The sequence below is a fragment of the Phoenix dactylifera genome, chromosome 13 (assembly GCF_009389715.1).
Source record: "Phoenix dactylifera cultivar Barhee BC4 chromosome 13, palm_55x_up_171113_PBpolish2nd_filt_p, whole genome shotgun sequence".
In the NCBI taxonomy this organism is placed as follows: Eukaryota; Viridiplantae; Streptophyta; class Magnoliopsida; order Arecales; family Arecaceae; genus Phoenix; species Phoenix dactylifera.
This window is the reverse complement of record NC_052404.1, coordinates 4,736,122-4,754,891: the sequence shown is the minus strand read 5'-3', so window position 1 is coordinate 4,754,891 and position 18,770 is coordinate 4,736,122. Positions and strand designations below refer to the sequence as shown.

Here is an 18,770-nt window from a genome sequence, read left to right as displayed (position 1 = left end):
CTGGCTTACTACAGCTAACTGGATAGGAATGCTCGAGTCTTTGAGCACAGAAATGTGCAGCCGAGGATGGTGGTGGATAGGGCCCTTCTTCATGCAGTGGAGGCCCTTGGCATCACAGCATCGCCATCCTTTGGGCTGACTAGGAAAATCTAAAGCTCTCCTTCTGCTCTTGTAGCGTTCAGGACCACCGTTGTTTCCTGGGAGCCCCCACCCCTTAGTTTTCTCAAGGAAAATTTCGATAGCAGTGTCAGAGAGGATGGACGCGCCGATGTGGAGTTTGTCATCAAAGATCTGGAGGCTAGGCTTGTGGCGGCTGGAGGCTGACGTGTCTTCCATCAGACTGTGGTAGGTGCTGAGGTCAGAGCTGCGTGAGAGAGCATCTCTTATGTGCGGCAAGTGCTAGGCATGAACCGTATTGTCCTGGAGGGAGGCTCAGCCACGGTGATCGAGTAGATCCATGAGTCGGGTCATGCGGCGGGTAGGTTGCGGCTGCTACATGACATCCGTAGTCTTTTGAAGAAGTGTCTCCCACCGGGCTGCCCATGTCTTCCATGAGGCAAATAGCGCAGCGGACTGCGTGGCATCCTTTACAGCTTATCATTCAGAGGATTTTGTTTGGGATAACCACGTCTCAGTCTCGTCTTTCATATATTTTTCTTCTTTTTTCTGACTTTATGAGCTGCACCTGCACTCGGTATGTATGAGTTGCCGATGTACCAAAAAAATAAATAAAATAAAAATAAGAGTGCCTATTTGTAATTCAGATTGGAATCATTTACGCCCATATACTTAGAAGGGCTCGTGGGTATTTACAGTGCCATCCCCAGACCCTGTGGTGATGCCGGCTGATTGAAGCAATTATTCTCAACTCTACTGAGACAAGACCAGTCCATCACTCTCTCACACCTCCCTTCCCTCTCCCATTCAAAAAAAGAAAAACGAAGTAGCTCGAAGCGACAAATTAAAAGAAGAGGAATGGTGCTCGAAGATGGGGCGGTGATGAGAATATTGACGTCAGCGGAGCGATGGAGAAGCTCCTGCTGAACCAGAAGGAGAAGCACTTCACTGCAGGTGACGTGCTCCGGGATGTCGTCATGGGCATCTCCGATGACATCACTATCCCCTTTGCCTCCGGCCTCTCCATTGCCTCCGGCCACGCCCCAGCGAAGGCATCGCAGCAGGAGGATTTGACCCATCGGAGATGCAGGGCCCAAGAAAGAATTCCGCAAAGGTATCAATACAGATAAAGTACGATACCTAAAATCTCTTAAAATGATAATATCCATAATACAATTTCCAATCTTATTTTCAACACAAACAATATCGACTACATAGCATTTATTTAATGCATAAGAATAACTCCTGGGCCGGTTCTCTAGTAGCCCCATGATCTCATCCGCGCTGCTTGCTGAAATCTGAAAAGAGCAAAAGAAACAAAAGTAAGCTAAAAAGTCTTAGCAAGTGATCTCTACCTAAAATTTGGTCAAGCATAATATGCGCAGAAAATTAATTATCATAATATAAGAATTTTGGTTATAAATAAAAGCATCCTAAAGAATATAAAGTATATATTTTAAAAACATTTATTGCATCTGGTCAAAACATAAATTCTAAATTAATGTGTTTAATTATTCATACTTTCTTCTCGCCTTTTTAACTATGGCCACAATAAAAAGTATAGTAAGTCATTTCTACCTCAAGTTTGATCAAGCATAATATATACAAAAAATCAATGATCATAATATAAGATTTACGGTTATAAATAAAAGCATTCTGAAGAAAATAAAATATATATTTCAAAAATATTTATTGCATTTGGTCAAAACATAAAATATATTTCAAATTAGTGTATTTAATTATTCATACTTTCTCCTAGCCTTTTTAACTATAACCACAATCGGCTCGTGGCGAGCTCTAAAACAGACTAGCTACTAACTAAAACATGCCATCAAGCGACATGCGCTAATTATTGCCCCACTAGAGGCCTAAAAGGAGATTGACTCTAAAATCATATGAAAAATATACTTGTTACATGTGTAGTGATTGTCTCACTGCATGGCCTGGAAGGAAACTAACTCCTAACTACAATATGCCACCAATCAGCATACATCGATGATCTGCACACCAGAGTCCCAAAAGGAGACCAGATATTTATCCATGTGATCATAGTAATGCTAGAGTGCAAATCATTGCAACAACTAAAATCAACAAATATTTCAATGCAACAATAATACAATTAATATTCCAATAAATTACTACGTGGGATTGGTCAAATATTTTTAGAAATTTATATTTATGCAGAGCACATACAACATATAATGCACAACATATAATATACAAATGCATGAATAACATTCAAAATTAAATTTCAATATATAAAAAACAAATGCATATAAGAAGATATTAGAGTAGAGGTTTTTACCACTCAACTCGCGAATCATAAAGAGTCTTTCTAACTAAGTTAGGTGGTGGTGCTCAGCATCTTAAATTTTATTAGATTTGAGTGAAAATTGAGAAGATCAGTAGCAGTGGTTTGATCTAAGGGGACAATATTATGGGACAGGCCTCTAATAGCTTGATCTGACAAGGCTGGATGAGAATCAATCAGTAGAGAATCAGGGAGCAGAACTCCACATTGATCTTTGTTGTCTGGATGATTGAGCCCCTGTGAAAAATCATTATTCACAATTAGATGATTGAGCCCCGGTGGCCAAAAACCATTTAGATTTGAGTGATGATTGATTGATCTGAGTGGGTCCAACGAGGCTCAGCAGAGATGGGTCAATAGCTCGATGAAGGGTGATCGCTCAATCGATGCACCCCAGCTATAGTTATCAAAATATGGATATATGGACGTAAAGATCGATCCATGAATTGGCTACTGCCATATGAATAATTTTTTTTCCAATTCAATCTTGTTGGAGAAAGAAAGCTGCCAAGAGAACTTTGAGATGTGCTTTTTTTATATATATATCTTTTTAGTCCATCCATGCTCGAGTCATCCTCTCTAGCAAAAAAAAAAATCATCTTCTAAGATTTTATTGCTATTCACCCTTTCTTTTTTTAGTGCTTTCATCTGATATGAAAGGGAACACAATGGAAAGTGAATTGGCTTTGGTGAGAAAGGGAAAAAGAAGAAACAAGGAGAAACATCAGGATCAATAGTCAATAAGTCACCAAGATAACATGATCCATCCGCCCCCATTGCTACCAGAATTTTATTCGATGATGTAGTCCACGATTACAGTTGATTATATATAATATTGAGTGAAGTAGTTCAGCTGTTTTTTTTTCCCACAAAAGGAGCTCAATCGTTTGAACTGTTGGATTTTAATATGGATCAATTTGTATTTCGAATTAATTTTTTTATATTTTAGGAGGCAAAATGAAAAGAAAAAAAAATGATATTTGTTGGTGCTAATCATCTTCAATTTTTTTTTTTCTTTTTTCACCTCCAGCAAGGATGATACAGGGGAAGTAAAACAAATGTAAAGATTGCAGCACTCTGTGCAAGCAAAGTAATGAAAATCACACAGAGCTTTATATGTATAAAAAAATGTTAATTGCAATTCTATTTTTTAAGAAAAAAATGTATAAGTTTTGCTTCTCTCAACCTCCCTACTATTTTTTCCTGTTTCTTGACCTATCAATATTTGGATTCAGCATTTCTTTTGCACAAGGTTCCACTATGTTAATTAGTAACCTCAATTATTAAGCATGTGATTGGTAACATGGAGTAACATGTATTTTAATATGATTCTTTTAAAAAGAAATAAAGTGGGTTAAATTGTCTATTCTTTGTAGATGATTTTGCACTATGTTGTAGAGTTCTCAAGCCGATCTATATTCCAAGGTATTCGAAGAAGTTGACTTTTATTTCTATATTGATATACAGAAATTTGCAATATTATCTTCTTTTCATTTTTTGTAAATTTTTGTTATGATATTGTTATTAGAGCAGATTAATTGAGTATTTTTTTCATGTTTCATGTAATTTTGTTAATTGAATTATGTTTGCAATACATGTTGTTCGAATTAACTCTCCAGACCGAAACACCAGCACACCAAGTTTTTCCGATAGAAATGACTTTTTCTTTTTCTACCTACATAAACATGATTGCAATGTGAGTATTCGGTATGAAGGTATAGATTAAAATTATAAAATTTTCTGATTCACAACTATCTGATACTAATTATGTTTAAAATTTAGGTTCTTATATTTTATGCTAAGTGCATAGTAAGCATTGGAGTGCAGTGGATATACCATCTAAATAATGCCTATTAGAAGGCGAGAAGCGACAACTGTATGACAGAGGTAATAGTTGTTGTTTGACTTTTGATTTTCTTTCTTTTTTGCAGTATTTTTGGCTGCATGGTTTTTGCAAATAATTTTAACAAAAGATAACTACTCAAATAATAATATAATTTGTGATTGGTAATTTTGTAATATAATATATTGTTTTTTGTATTAGGTTATTTGTTCCATTAAAATTGCTAATAGTTAATATTGTAAGGACTATTGTCTTATTCTAGAAAATTAAGTTTAAAATAAAAATTAGCTATTAGATCTTGAAAGTATTTTTAATGGTGTAATTACATCACTAAACCTTTCTACCAAAATAGAATAAGTAATTGTTTGTATTATATTTCAATAATTTATTATTTATTTATTTTTACAAAATTAATGTGGATGGAGGAGCTTTCTACTATGCTAGGTGGCAGTCTTCGGCATCTAAAATTTTATCGGATTTAAGTGAAAATCGACAAGCATTGGTTTGATCTAAGAGGACAACATTATGGTCCAGGCCTCTAACGACTTGATCTGACGAGACCAGATATTAGTTAATAAATATAATATTTATTTATTATTTATTATTTTGTATTGATTATTATTTAAGACACCTACAGATTGCGTATAACACCGCATTCCTTTTTCTTTCCTTTTCTTTTTTTTTTTTGTCAAAACGGCAGTTCATTTCAATAAAATCAAAATTAAGTATATTATGCCAAGTCAAAAGAAAGTAAACAGTGCAACAAGTGGGAAACACCAGCTAGATTCGTCTAGATGATGTCTCCAAGGCGACGAGCCATGTAATTCCTGCTGCTATTTTTTATTATTAGTAAGCATAGGCACTAAGAGATGTATGAACTGACCTGCATATCCAAATAAGCAGCAATTTTTTAAAACCCAATCATTTCATCCACCACCTTCGTAGCACGAGCAGGAGATGGACGGCGATCCCACAAACAAACCCAAGGGAGGCGCCGGAGCCCACCAGCGACGCCGCAGCGCACACCAGCATCACAAACGCCTCCTTCTTAGACGCGATGTCCCTCGCCGCCATCGCCAGCTCCACTCCGGCGAACAGCAGCAGCACCCCCAACAACCCCACCGGAAACTCCACTAGCACTCTCAGCATCGACCCCCCAAGCACCACTCCGATGACCAGCTTCGCCGCCCCGAGCACCGCCACGCACCCGCCGCTCCGCCCGCCGAACTTGTACTGCCCTGCGAGCCCGCCGGCTCCGTGGCAGCACGGCATCGCCCCGAACCAACAACCAACCAAATTCATCAGCCCGACAGTGACCGACACCGATGTCGCCGTCGCCTCCGGCTTGTCGGGAAAGAGGTCGGTCGAGAGCTTGCACACGGCGATCACCGAATTCAGCACCGACAGTGGAATCTGAGGCACTGCTCCTTTGATGAATCCTTCTTTCCATGCATGCTTGGAGATTTTCACCGCATGGAAAGCTGATGGCCCTGCTTTCAATTCTTTTACGGCGCTCGGCTTTCTAATCATAGCCAGTATAATGCCTAACAAGAAGACAATCACGGCGGACGGCACCGAGGCTAGTAATTGTCTCCATCGCCTCCGTCGTCGTCTCTGTTCTTCGCCGGATCCTCCATGAGCAAGCTCGTTATTAGCTTCTACTTCCTCGCCTGCACCATTTATTACTACGATAAATATGGCGGCGACTATGGCTAGAAGCAGTCCATCGAGGCCTAGCCATGACCTCTCGCCCAAAGATTTCCCTTTTGCGAGATCTTGATCGTGCCGGATGTATTTGACGGCGGTCATCGCGAAGGATAACCCTTGAGATAGCTGAATTCCTCGCACGACGGGGAGGGGGATGAGCTTGTAGGCGAGTTGCATGAGCCTGGTGGCGCCAAGGAAGAAGATGACGGCCGATCGAGGTGCAGATCCCGGCGGCCAAGATCTCGGGCACGGCGAAGTCTGGGGCGCTGGAGATGGCGACGGCGGCGATGGATTTCATGGGCTGGACGGGCATGGGGACGCCGTAGAGGGCGCCGGTGAGGATGTTGTAGACGCCGGTGAAGATTGAGGGTGGTGCCGAGGTCGAGGCCGTTGGCCAGAGCCAAGGCGAGGATGATGGGGATGTAGGTGCCGAGGTCTCCCATGGCACCGTTCAGCTCGGACCATTTTGACTGCAAGGCTAGGTTGGCCCGGACCTTGGCGAAGAGGCCGGCCGGGGTGCCGTTGGGAGTCTCGCCGTCTTCCACGTTGATCAAATTATTCGTTCTGTGGGAGTAAAAAGAAAAGAAAAGGTATCGCGTTAGTTTGAGGCTAAGACGGGATTTTACATAGGGAGGAGAGCGGTTTTTTTTTTTTTTTTTAAATAAAAACGGCAATCTATAAAGCTTTAACGTAAATATAAAGTAAAAAACATAAAGAAGAAGAAGCGTCTACTGCTGTAGTCCAAAGAACTTCTCCAGCATGCCGGGCAACAAAAAAGACGATCCAGTCTGCAGGCCGGTTCCTTTCGTGCGAAAGAATGATTGATCTTCTGGCTAGATGCTCATTCCATCGCTGATACGTAAACGGCACCCTTTCATGCTCACAAAATAGGAACAAAAATCAGAAAATATAATAATAGTTTTATAAAAAAAATCTAAAAATCAGAAACTTCTTTTACTGATAGTTTTATCGATCTATGATTCAAAAATCAAAAAAATAAAATATAATTCTTGCTGATTTATATTATATGATCAGATGATGAACACTAAGCAGATTAGTCATTTACCAAGCTAATATTATCTCTAGATAAATCAATATATAGTTTTCAGAACATAATGTGCACCAGTACATAATACACGGTCAGGTGATATAATATAAATTAGTCATTTAGCAACTTGACATACATTTTTAAGCAAATTGGTATATAATTTCCAAAATATTATATTCACCAATACACATTACATAGACAAGTGATACATATTCGTCAACTTTTTGATATGTACTGCAAACTTCTTTAATACACACCTAACAGTGATCCAATACATGTATAAATAAATTAATATATAATTTTCAAAATATGCTTTTTATTAATTTACACTTTATAGCTAAGTAATACATACAAAGCAAATTAGTCATTTAGCAAGTCAATACATATCTCTAGGTAAATCAATGTACAATTTCAAAATATGGTATTTATCAATACCAATACATAGTATATAATTTTCTAACTTTGCCTAATATAAAAAAGTATATACATATCATTTCTCAAAATTTATGAACTCTTAAGTGTAAAAAATCTTTTCAAAAAAAGGAATTTGGAGAAGAAAAAAAGACAGAAAAAAAAGATGAGCAAAAAAGATGGCTTGACAAAAAAGAGAATAAATAAAAAAGCTCACTAAGAAAAAAAACTACATATGATTTTTTATTTTTTGAAAAAGTGCTGAATCCATTAGCAAAAAAAGTAGGGGGAATTAATGGCCGGTCCAGTGTTGGACCGGACTATAATTTTTAGTCCCTGTTTACTCTATTTGTAACAGCCGGTCCATCCCGTTTGTGCCGTTATGTTTGAGACGAAAATAACCCTGAGATATATCCCGAAACAGCCGGTCCATCTCGTTTCTCTCTTTCTGTTTGAGACGATATTAGCCCTGAAGTCCCCAACGGATTCGGCTTCATCTCTTCCCCTTTTCCCCCATTTTGCAATCCTATCTCCTCCCCACGAAAATTTCCATCTTCCTCACCGATTCCGGTTGATCTGGTGTCCCCCGTTTGAAACCCTAAGACCGTAAACAAGCTACCCACCGGGAAATCACTCTTGCTCCAGACCGAGAGTTCCTCTGTCGACTCTATTTTCCGGCCGGTCTCCGACTGAGAGCTCTGAGACGACGGCATTTTGTCGACTCCCACACCTGAAGCTTTCCTTGACGCTCGCGTCTTCGCCCTGATCGTTGGTCGACGGCGCTTCGTTCGACCTCACTTCCCAAACCCTCTCCGAGGCATATTGCCGGTTCTTCGACGGTTTGTAATCCCTGGATCATAATTTCTCGATTAGGTTTTCGTAGCAACAAACTGTAATATAGTATTGTTGGGCATTTATTTTCATAATGTGCGAATGCTTAGGATTTAATTTCTTTCGTCCTCTGTTCGTTGTTATAGTTTATTAAAATCATTCATTATCCCGTCTATGTTTTACTCAATTATATGTTTCTATTTTTGAGTTGATTTTATTCACAATTTGTGTTTGAATATATTTGTGTTGCAGACAATTTTCATGGCTCCAATTAAGACTAAACGCAGAGCACATGCTGTTGGCCCTAAAAATATGGTCAATGGTAGGTGCTATTTCAGCCATTTTGTTAATTTTATGGTCACCCTAGTTCCGTTATTGTCGCATGAGCAAAAGGTTAGGATCACCGGCACACCTTTTGGCCATTTGCTAGGTCTGCCATATATTAAACAGAGTAGGCCTGTCCTGGACACTCTGCTCTCCTTCTGGGATGACGAGGAGGAGGGTTTTTGGTTTAGTAAGGTTTTAGTTCCTTTTGTAGGGAGCGATTTTGCACTAATTCTTGGTCTAAGTGCGACGGGCGATGAGGTAGAATTGCATAGTAAGGGGAGGGTCACGTCTGACCTCATCATCCGTTTTTTTGAGGGGGACCATAAAAAAGCCAATAGAAATGCAGTAAAGAGTAGATTACAATTTCTTGTTGGAAAGAGCGGACAACAAGATGTAGAGGATTTCACAAAGTTATGGGTTCTATATGTCTTTGTGACTATCCTCTTTCCAACTATACACTATTACGTTCCTAAGGCATTATGTTCATATCTTGATGATTTAGACCGCTTAGGTTCATATAGTTGGGGTCTTGCTGTTTTTGCTTTTCTTCGCCAACAAATACCTAGTGTAGCCGATAGTGTGCGGTCAAGGAATATCACTGGGAAAGGATCGGCTAAATATATGGACGGCTGCACGGTCGCTTTGGTGGTAAGCATCTTAATATCTATTTTTAATTTCATTGTTAAGATATGTATTTACTTTTAATTTTATGTTTACATTGATTTTTTGCAGGCATGGGCTGTTGAGCATGCGAACAGCCTTGTTGGAAGCCAACGACCCACCTTCATGTATCCACGTCTCCTGCGTTGGAGCAATGTCTCATTTCCTCGCAAGGTGGACGTGATTTCTGAAATCATGAAGAACTTAAAACGATATCAGGTTTGACTTATTATTTGTTACATCGAAAATAATTTGAGTTGATGCCAAACTTAAGTTTTCGCTTGCAACAGGTGATCGAGAAGCTAGAGCCTAGAGAGGAGGAGTTGCACATTCTCTCGCGAGGAAGGCCACGAGACGTTGCTTCCATAGAGATGCGAAGAGATGATGCATTGGTAAAGGGTTTACAAAACATTTTCAATGTTTGTACAGAAATCTTACAATCATTCTAGACTTTCGCACGTATCTTTCAATTGGCGGCACACACTTATGTACATTTGGCACACACCTCTCTTGTAGATAGACATCATTATTTCTTGGCAGCACACAGTTATTTTATCTGTCAACATAGTAAATAGAACTGTGCACACAGTTAAACGTTATTAGGAAATTGTTGTAGAAGTGGTTGGGATGAGGTAGTAAAAGGGCATAAACACTCAATCCAGATTGGCACATCCCAAAATGAAGCAGTGAACTCCTATTTTTGATGAGTAGAAGGTTTGGCAAAGTTTAATCACCGTTATTCTACCCCGGAACACAGTTATTTCAACTGTGCACACAGTTTATGATACTATACACACAGTTTATTTGTTTCGGAACACAGTTATTTTGTCTGTCAACATAGTAAATAGAACTGTGCACACAGTTAAACGTTATTAGGAAATTGTTGTAGAAGTGGTTGGGATGAGGTAGTAAAAGGGCATAAACACTCAATCCAGATTGGCACATCCCAAAATGAAGCAGTGAACTCCTATTTTTGATGAGTAGAAGGTTTGGCAAAGTTTAATCACCGTTATTCTACCCCGGAACACAGTTATTTCAACTGTGCACACAGTTTATGATACTATACACACAGTTTATTTGTTTCGGAACTCAGTTATTTTGTCTGTCAACATAGTAAATAGAACTGTGCACACAGTTAAACGTTATTAGGGAATTGCTGTAGAAGTGGTTGGGATGAGGTAGTAAAAGGGCATAAACACTCAATCCAGATTGGCACATCCCAAAATGAAACAGTGAACTCCTATTTTTGATAAGTACAAGGTTTAGTAATATTTGAACACCGTTATTCTATCCCGGAACATAGTTATTTCAACTATGCACACAGTTTATTTGTTGGAAAGCACAGTTAAATTAACTGCGAACACAGTTAATAAAACTGCGCACACAGTTAAGTATTATTCTGAAATTGTTGAAAGTGGTTTGAGATGGGGTACTAAAATGGAGTAAACACTAAATCTACATTGCTACATCTCTTAATGAAATAGTGAACACTTAATTTTGATGAATAGAAGGTTTGGCAAAGTTTGAAGACTGTTATTCTACCCTGAAACATAGTTGCTTCAATTATGCACACAATAAGTTCTACTCTGCACACAATTTCTTTGTTTCCGAACACAGATAAATTAACTGCGAACATAGTTAATTAAACTGTGCACCCAGTTAAGTGATATTCAGAAAATGTTGCATAAGATGGCATGCTGAATTTTATGAAACTCCGATACACTTTTAAGCATAGAAATAATAGTATCTGAAACTGTAATACACAGTTTAAGCGTTTGTTAAGCATTTCTTTTTCTTTTCTTTTTTCTTCTCTTCTTCCCGATGCCCCTTCTTCTTTCCTCTTGCATCTAGACATCAATATTTATTGGCAGCACACACTAACAACAACTCGGCACACATCTTTCTTCATTTGGAACACTCCTGTAAATTGATGGGAAGTCCTGTAAATTGATGGGAAGTTCTTATTTCTATATGGCACACAATATATCATATCTGTAACCATTATTCTTTCGCAATAGCAATAACTTTAAACCATTAGGCACCTATTTACTTGCATTCGGTATGCACTTTTCACTTGCCGGCATACACTTAGCTCCATTTGGCACACACCTATCTTTTCTACGCACATCATTAATTCTTGCTAGCACATGCTTACAAACAACTTGCGCACATATAATTTCAACAGTCTTTAAGGAAATACATACAGTTAGTTTGATAACTCTTTTGTTTTAGTTACCTTCATCTAGCCATAGGGAACCTCATCCAATGGAAAGCATAGAGAAACGCATGACATTGGTTGAGAGCTGTTTAAGAAGACATGGCTTTAGTTTACAAGACCCTGAAACTGTTGGGGATGATGAAGGGGGGGACGATCGCCGGTTGGTCCTGATAGATAAGAGGTTGTCCATAGTCGAAAAGGTCCTCCAAGATAAGGGCCTCTTGTCGGATGACCAACGAACTGAGCATGCGACTGGTTCTACAATGGTAATCAAAGTTTGACGAATTATTAACTCAATCTTCTTGTTGAACTTGTATTTTTGTATGACTTTAATACCACACATTCTCAGGTGAGGGAAGATCATACTGCAGTTGGTGAAGCTCTGGATCAAGCTGCAGCGGAATTAGAGGTTTTGCAACATAGTGAAGAAATGGTGGAGGTTTGTAATTATTTTCTTGACATCATTATTTGATTATAGATTTGTAGTGTATATTGTAGAAGTGTAAAATGCATATTCCTATCAGGTTATTTGGCCCACTGATGTCCAACAAGGTGAAAAGTTCCTTCGAGAAGCAACACCTTTTGATGATGCTATGGATCAATGCGATGCGGAAGAAGAGGATATGCACCATAGTGCAGATGACTTGGAGGTAGAGTAACTTTTGCATCGTAAGGCAAATTATAATTTGACAATTAAATAATTATTGTAATTTACTGAAATTGCATAATACTAGCAGGTTATTTGGGAGCATGATACTCCTTGCGAGAAGAAATGTGGATCGACCACCAAATATGTCTCCTCCTTATGCAGGCGCGTGAAGTTTGGAGCACGCGAGAGAAAGGCAACGGAGAAAGCAAAAGCCATATCCCAATTTTCGAAGACTTATAAAAGAGCACACAAAAAACAGAAAGTCAAGAAATTGGATGATTCGCCCGATTACTCAAGTAAGTTTCTGTTGCCTATAAGTACTGCACTTATGGAGCTACACAGGTCTACTCCAATCGTCAAAGAAACTCTCCCTCCTAAAGAGGTATAGCATTATTTTCATTTTCCCTAAAATTCTATATCCATATGTCAGCTGCTGATTCAATATCCCATGTCTTTGCTAACTTATATTGTTGTCTTCACTTTTAATTGTTCTTAGCAATTACTACAATCCTGTGACATAATTGATGTTGAGAGATCGGCGTCGCCTGAAAGGTCAATAAAAGTGGCACCAAAACTAACGTATCACGGGAAGGGGGAAGGTATACTTCCTCTTTACTATGAAGAAGCTATTGATTTCTTTCTACAAGGAAACAACTTCGAGTAAGTTTCTTTTATTAACTGTGCAATTTCACATTTCTCACAAATAAAGTACCTTAAACATGTCAATGAAATACGTAGGCAAACAATATGGGAAGATGCAGATAATTTGAGACCATCATGCACTGGTGATGCCATAGTCCAGCTCCTTCATGATGGGCCACTACGCAGTGATGTACGTAAATTAGAGACGTACCTCAGTTTAATCTATATCACTTGCTTATTTAACATTTTTCCTGAAGTACAGGTCATGAACGTGTATTTTTCTGTGTTGGAGCTATTCCATCGAGAATACGTTGAGCCCGTTGATAATCCAAGTATTTACATGCGTTGCGAGATACAGGTTATTTACATCAACATTTTAAATTAGAGGAACCACGTTTTGAAACATTTTAATTGTGTGCCATTATAAATTTAATAGGCTGCTGTAGTTCCACATCTTTCAAGCGTTCGTGATGTGACAGCTGATGTTACCAGAAAGATTTTAGATTCTTTGCAGCCTAGTATTCGGAAGTGGTTAGGGCAAATTCAACTTTTCGATCTCGAACAGTGTAGATATTTATTTATTCCAATGAATACGGGATGGCATTGGTATCTAATTGCTCTGGACTTGACGAACCAATGTTTTGAATGCTACAACTCGATGTGGAGCTTCCATGTACCAGATGACGTTGTCAAATTTGTGGGTATCAATTGTACAATCTTTTACATCGTTTTTGTTTTTAAATTGAATCACAAGTTAAGCAGATATAATATATTGTGAACATTCTTGCAGGCATCATTTTTGAGACACTGGTTAGAAGATTGCATTGGATACCATATCCCTGATTGTCCCGTTCGAGAAATTAGAGAGTGCGCACAACAGCCACTAGATAGTGTGGACTGCGGGGTGTATGTCCTCATGTATGCCGAGGAACTGATACGTGGCACTACCAGAGCATTACCGGAGGAGTTCAAGGATCCCTCTATGTACAGGACCTGGGTTGCAGGAAAACTTTTGTTAAATACTCGTTGTCTTACAATTGATAGGTTCTGGTCGTGGTATGACGAGAAGAAGAAATAGGCATAGAGAATAGAGCCTTCAGATGTAAATCTTTCTTGTAACAGTTTTAATTTCTGTGTAATTATACTGGTTGACACAGTACCTTCAGATGTAAATCTTTCTTGTAACAGTTTTAATTTCTGTGTAATTATACTGGTTGACACAGTACCTTCAGATGTAAATCTTTCTTGTAACAGTTTTAATTTCTGTGTAATTATACTGGTTGACACAGTTATGACGATTAAATTGAATGATTTTGAGAAAAGTCTAATTTGCCTATATCTCTTTGCTGTCGTGCTATATAAAGGATGCAATGACAATGTGTATTTGTTGATTTTTGTGACTCCCCGCCATCCTTTTTTTTGGTGCCATGGTGTGCCATGCTTCTGATGGCACAATGAATTTTCTGAAACGCTAGAAGCCAGTTGAACACAACCTCCAGGGATAGATAACAACAAGTGTGTTCCAACCAAACGTTGATGTGTGCAAACATTAACAAATTTTGTGCCAAGCTAGGTGCCATGGTTTGGTTTGTCATGCTGCATTTAATTGATTTCGATACTGTTTTTCTTACAGGTATGTTTTTATTTTAGTTGAAAAGCAGGTTTTGAGTAAAGTAATGACCAACTTTGCAAACCTTGAGTGTACGGGACAAATATGCAAGTACAAAGTGAAAATCATGTTTCTGTTGAACATTAACTTCCGAGACAGGATTCAACTACTGTGTTCCAACCAAACGATGCTGCGTGCAAACAGTAATTAATTGTGTTCCAGGAATGTAGAAGTGTGTTCAATTGTTTAAATAGAAGTGTCAGTTGTGTGCTTGGGATTTATGTATGGGTTCCACTCATACTTAAATGCGTTCCAAGCATAGTTTACTGTTTGCGAATCATCTGAATTTCAAGAAGCTTCTGTCTTATATTTGTCCAATATCATCAACAGTAAGAGTGTGCCGGGGCAAATGGCACACTAAAGAGCAACTCAAAAATCTGACATTGTCTAAAACAAGTGTGTTCCAAGCAATTTTTATTGGGTGCAAACCTTAAAAAAATGAGTGCCAGGCTTTTATAAGTGAGCACACCACATACTGAAATGTGTTCCAAGCGTAGCTTACTGTTTCTGTAGAATGAACATTTATGTGCCAGGCTTCTACAAGTGGATTCCAATCATACTTAAATGCGTTCCATTGCAATCCAATGAAGTGTGCACCAGTATGGAATGTGTGCCAGGATTCACAGATTGTGTTCGAAGTTCACTTAACATGGTGACAGGAACTTTCAGTGAATTTTAACAGTGTGCCTTGGTGTACCATATTATGTTAACTCCTTTTATTTGCTATAAATACAGTGTTCCAGTACTAATAAACGGTGTGCTTCGGATTACTGTATGCTGCGTAGTACATATGATTGACATGTTGCACAACCAGAGGTGTGCCATGGTGTGCCAAGGGTTGCTTACTAAGAAATTGGTATAGAGACACACAATCATCTGAATTTCAAGAAGCTTCTGTCTTATATTTGTCCAATATCATCAACAGTAAGAGTGTGCCGGGGCAAATGGCACACTAAAGTATCTGAAATTGTTTCAAAGCAACTCAAATATCTGACATTGTCTAAAACAAGTGTGTTCCAAGCAATTTTTGTTGGGTGCAAACCTAAAAAAAATGAGTGCCAGGCTTTTATAAGTCTGCACACCACATACTGAAATGTGTTCCAAGCATAGTTTACTGTTTGCGTAGAATGAACATTTATGTGCCAGGCTTCTAGAAGTGGATTCCAATCATACTTAAATGCGTTCCATTGCAATCCAATGAAGTGTGCACCAGTATGGAATGTGTGCCAGGATTCACATATTGTGTTCGAAGTTCACTTAACATGGTGACAGGAACTTTCAGTGAAGTTTAACAGTGTGCCTTGGTGTACCATATTATGTTAACTCCTTTTATTTGCTATAAATACAGTGTTCCAGTACTAATAAACGGTGTGCTTCGGATTACTGTATGCTGCATAGTACATATGACTGACATGTTGCACAACCAGAGGTGTGCCATGGTGTGCCAAGAGAGTGTGCCATGGTGTGCCAGTAAGAGTGTGCCGGGGGAACCAGAGAACAATGCAATTCATTTCATTGACATCAATTGTTTCTGCAAAATTCTACCACAACAAAATAAGAAGCAAATGACTACGACAAAAATAAAAAATTCAGATCTCCATACATTACACCTAATCTCCAAAATATTTAGTCGATGGCCACATTACAAGTTCTTCTGTTGTGCCCAAGCTTTCCGCAGCGTCCACATTTTATATGACGTACTAACTCCCCTTGCGAAGGTCTTCTCTTTTTTTTTGGCCTACCTGGTCGAGTCTTTCTGATTGGGGGTAAAATATGAATCTCATCTGAGGCACTATAGGGCTCCTCGATATCAGGAATTGGACTAATAGCTTCGGCATATGTTGCTCTGTACATTTCAGTTTTGAAACAATTATCAGTGAAGTGGTACAGTGATCTACCAGCCTTCTCAATGCATGCACATGCATGCTTACATGGCATGCGGAATATGTGCCACTCGCCACAAGAGCATTTGTTATTCTGGAGGTCAACTTCGCAAGAGTAGTTTGTATCCTTTACGTCATATATCATTATGTTTGACGTAAATACGGATAATCTCCGACCGTCTTCTGCATTTCTATGCAATACTTTCTCTGCATCTGGGCATAGATTTGTTTGAATATTGTAACCTCGATTACGCCGTTCATGCATCAATGTCATTATTTGAATCCTAATATGGTCAACCAACTGAGGCACGGGAAGATGGCGAGCCTCCAAGATCCAACTATTGAAACACTCTGCCACGTTAGATGTCATAATACCCCATCGTGGACCTGGAAATACTGCATTTGCCCAATGCTTCGGATTTGCATTAAGGAGAAAAGTTCTACTCCCTGGAGCATCTAATGTAAGCTTGCTAATTATTTTGTGGAAAACATTCAGCCTTGGAGTATAAGCAGCAGCATTTAGTAAATCGAGCAGCCTTTTTCTCTCACTTGCACAATAATGGACAAGCACCTGCATTAACAATAATAAAAGGATGAGATCATCAACATCCTAAATTAGTTAGATATATTCTATGCTGAAAATTAAAAATATGACTATACATACCTGATTCTTGAAGTTGTCTTTCACATGACGGAAACAATATGAGTGGTAACTACCAGGAAAGTACTTCGGCACTGATTTAATAATTCCTTGATGTCTATCCGTCATAAATGTGATCTGCTCACTTCGCCACTCAATGCAACTATAAATTGCTTCTTTCAAATTCCGACAAAACCAGTCCCAATTGTCATCCGTCTCCGTATCGACCACACCGTAAGCAATAGGAAACATATCGTCGTTCGCATCTTTGGAAGTCGCACCAAGAACTACTCCTCCATCCTTATGCTTTATAAATGTTCCATCCATAAAAATCAAAGGTCTACAACCTCTTATGAAACCCACTACTGAAGCATGAAATGAAATAAATAGGCGTCTGAATCGACCTTCAATAGTTTCATACTTCGCTATGCTGCCAGGGTTGGTCTCAAGAATGGCATCGCAATACCAGCGTATCCGGTCATAAGATTTTGATCTGTGACCATAAAGGTCCTTCATAGCCACCTCCTTGCCATGCCAAGCTTGATGATACGGCAATTCAACACCATATTCTCGACGAATATCCTTTACGATATCAGTAGGCCTATATAACGGCATATCTTGAAGTTTTTCTTTAACTATGTTTGAAACCCAACGTTTCGAAGCCTTAGGATGCGACCGGACTTGCAACCCTCCGCCACATGTATGCTGACTATTCATTTTTTTAATTGCAAAGCTTTCTTGATTTCCAAGTCGGGAAGCATGGATACGCCATTCACATCCTTCGTATGCACATTCCACGGTCACTCGCAGGCGATCGTTCTTCACAAATACAAAATCTCTACAATTTGCAATGCAAAAGTTGCGAATCGTGTCGCGAAGAGTTTCCACATCATTGAACTCCTGACCAACACCCTCAATAGAAGTTTTCCAAGCATCCAAAGAATTTCTTTGACTAGGTTGCTCTTCGATTGCCGCTCTTGTTTCTTCAACAACTCGACCGAAATTACTTGAGCTACCTTTTGAAAAAATTTTTGATCGGCAACTGCACTCAACATTTTGGGCTGGGCCACTATCCCTACAATTAGTTTAACAAAAATTCAGCATACTAACTATTAAATTAGTGATTAACATGAAAAAACTAATATGTGAAATATGCAATACAACAAAGAGTTAAACTAAGATTACCAAAATAGAAAAAGATGCAATTAACTACTGCATTACCTCATATCAATTACGACATCGGCTGCTTCGATCAAGCATGGAATATGACTAACAACCAACTCGATCACCGGCGCATTTAAGTTGACGTGTATTTGATGCATTTTCCGAACATCATTATCCCCCAGGAGCGAAACAACCATTCTAGACTTGTTTGGAATAAAATATTTAACTTCTACCATTGTATCAGACAGATGTCTCCACCTATCCACTATTTCTTTGTAAATTTGATCGAGATTTGTGTCTTCGGAGATGGAAATAATAATAGCTTCGCCACCATAAGAACAAATAGCCATGAAAACAGGGCTATTTGTTTTTTTGGAATCCATGACAATAGAAAAATGAAAAAAGGGGAAATGATTGAAGTTCCGAATGCTATTACAACGATGAAGCGAAGGGAATGCTGACACAGCAACTATTTCTCGAATATGATATCATCAATGAGAGTCACACGTTTAGGTCTCCAAACAGTATATGAGCAATGGCAGAAAAACATCAAGATAATCCAGCAGCTAAAACAGGGTTTTCATTTGATCAAAGCTGGGAAACAGAGGAGAAAAGAGGGATAGCAACTTTATTTCGAATATGAAATCAGC

General features: G+C 38.8%; 3 protein-coding genes across 3 annotated transcripts; 1 reads left to right on the top strand and 2 right to left on the bottom strand.

The window, feature by feature from the left end:
• Positions 1-987: 987 nt before the first annotated feature.
• On the bottom strand, positions 988-6,563 carry LOC103716444 (molybdate transporter 1-like). Its single transcript, XM_026808218.2, is given in 4 exon segments — positions 988-1,415; positions 5,155-6,194; positions 6,196-6,342; positions 6,344-6,563. Coding segments are annotated over 3 exon segments (1,227 nt in total). The 5' UTR covers positions 6,422-6,563; the 3' UTR covers positions 988-1,415; positions 5,155-5,192.
• A 2,415-nt stretch (positions 6,564-8,978) lies between these two features.
• LOC120112956 lies at positions 8,979-9,725 on the top strand. Its single transcript, XM_039133178.1, has 3 exons — positions 8,979-9,243; positions 9,328-9,474; positions 9,546-9,725. The coding sequence occupies exons 1-3, from the start codon at positions 9,217-9,219 to the stop codon at positions 9,702-9,704; spliced, it is 333 nt and encodes a 110-aa protein (XP_038989106.1). The 5' UTR covers positions 8,979-9,216; the 3' UTR covers positions 9,705-9,725.
• Positions 9,726-15,791: 6,066 nt separating this feature from the next.
• On the bottom strand, positions 15,792-18,356 carry LOC120112935. Its single transcript, XM_039133150.1, has 4 exons — positions 18,178-18,356; positions 16,981-18,031; positions 16,714-16,887; positions 15,792-15,974 (listed from the first exon to the last, which is right to left on the bottom strand). The coding sequence occupies exons 1-4, from the start codon at positions 18,354-18,356 to the stop codon at positions 15,792-15,794; spliced, it is 1,587 nt and encodes a 528-aa protein (XP_038989078.1).
• Positions 18,357-18,770: the final 414 nt, after the last annotated feature.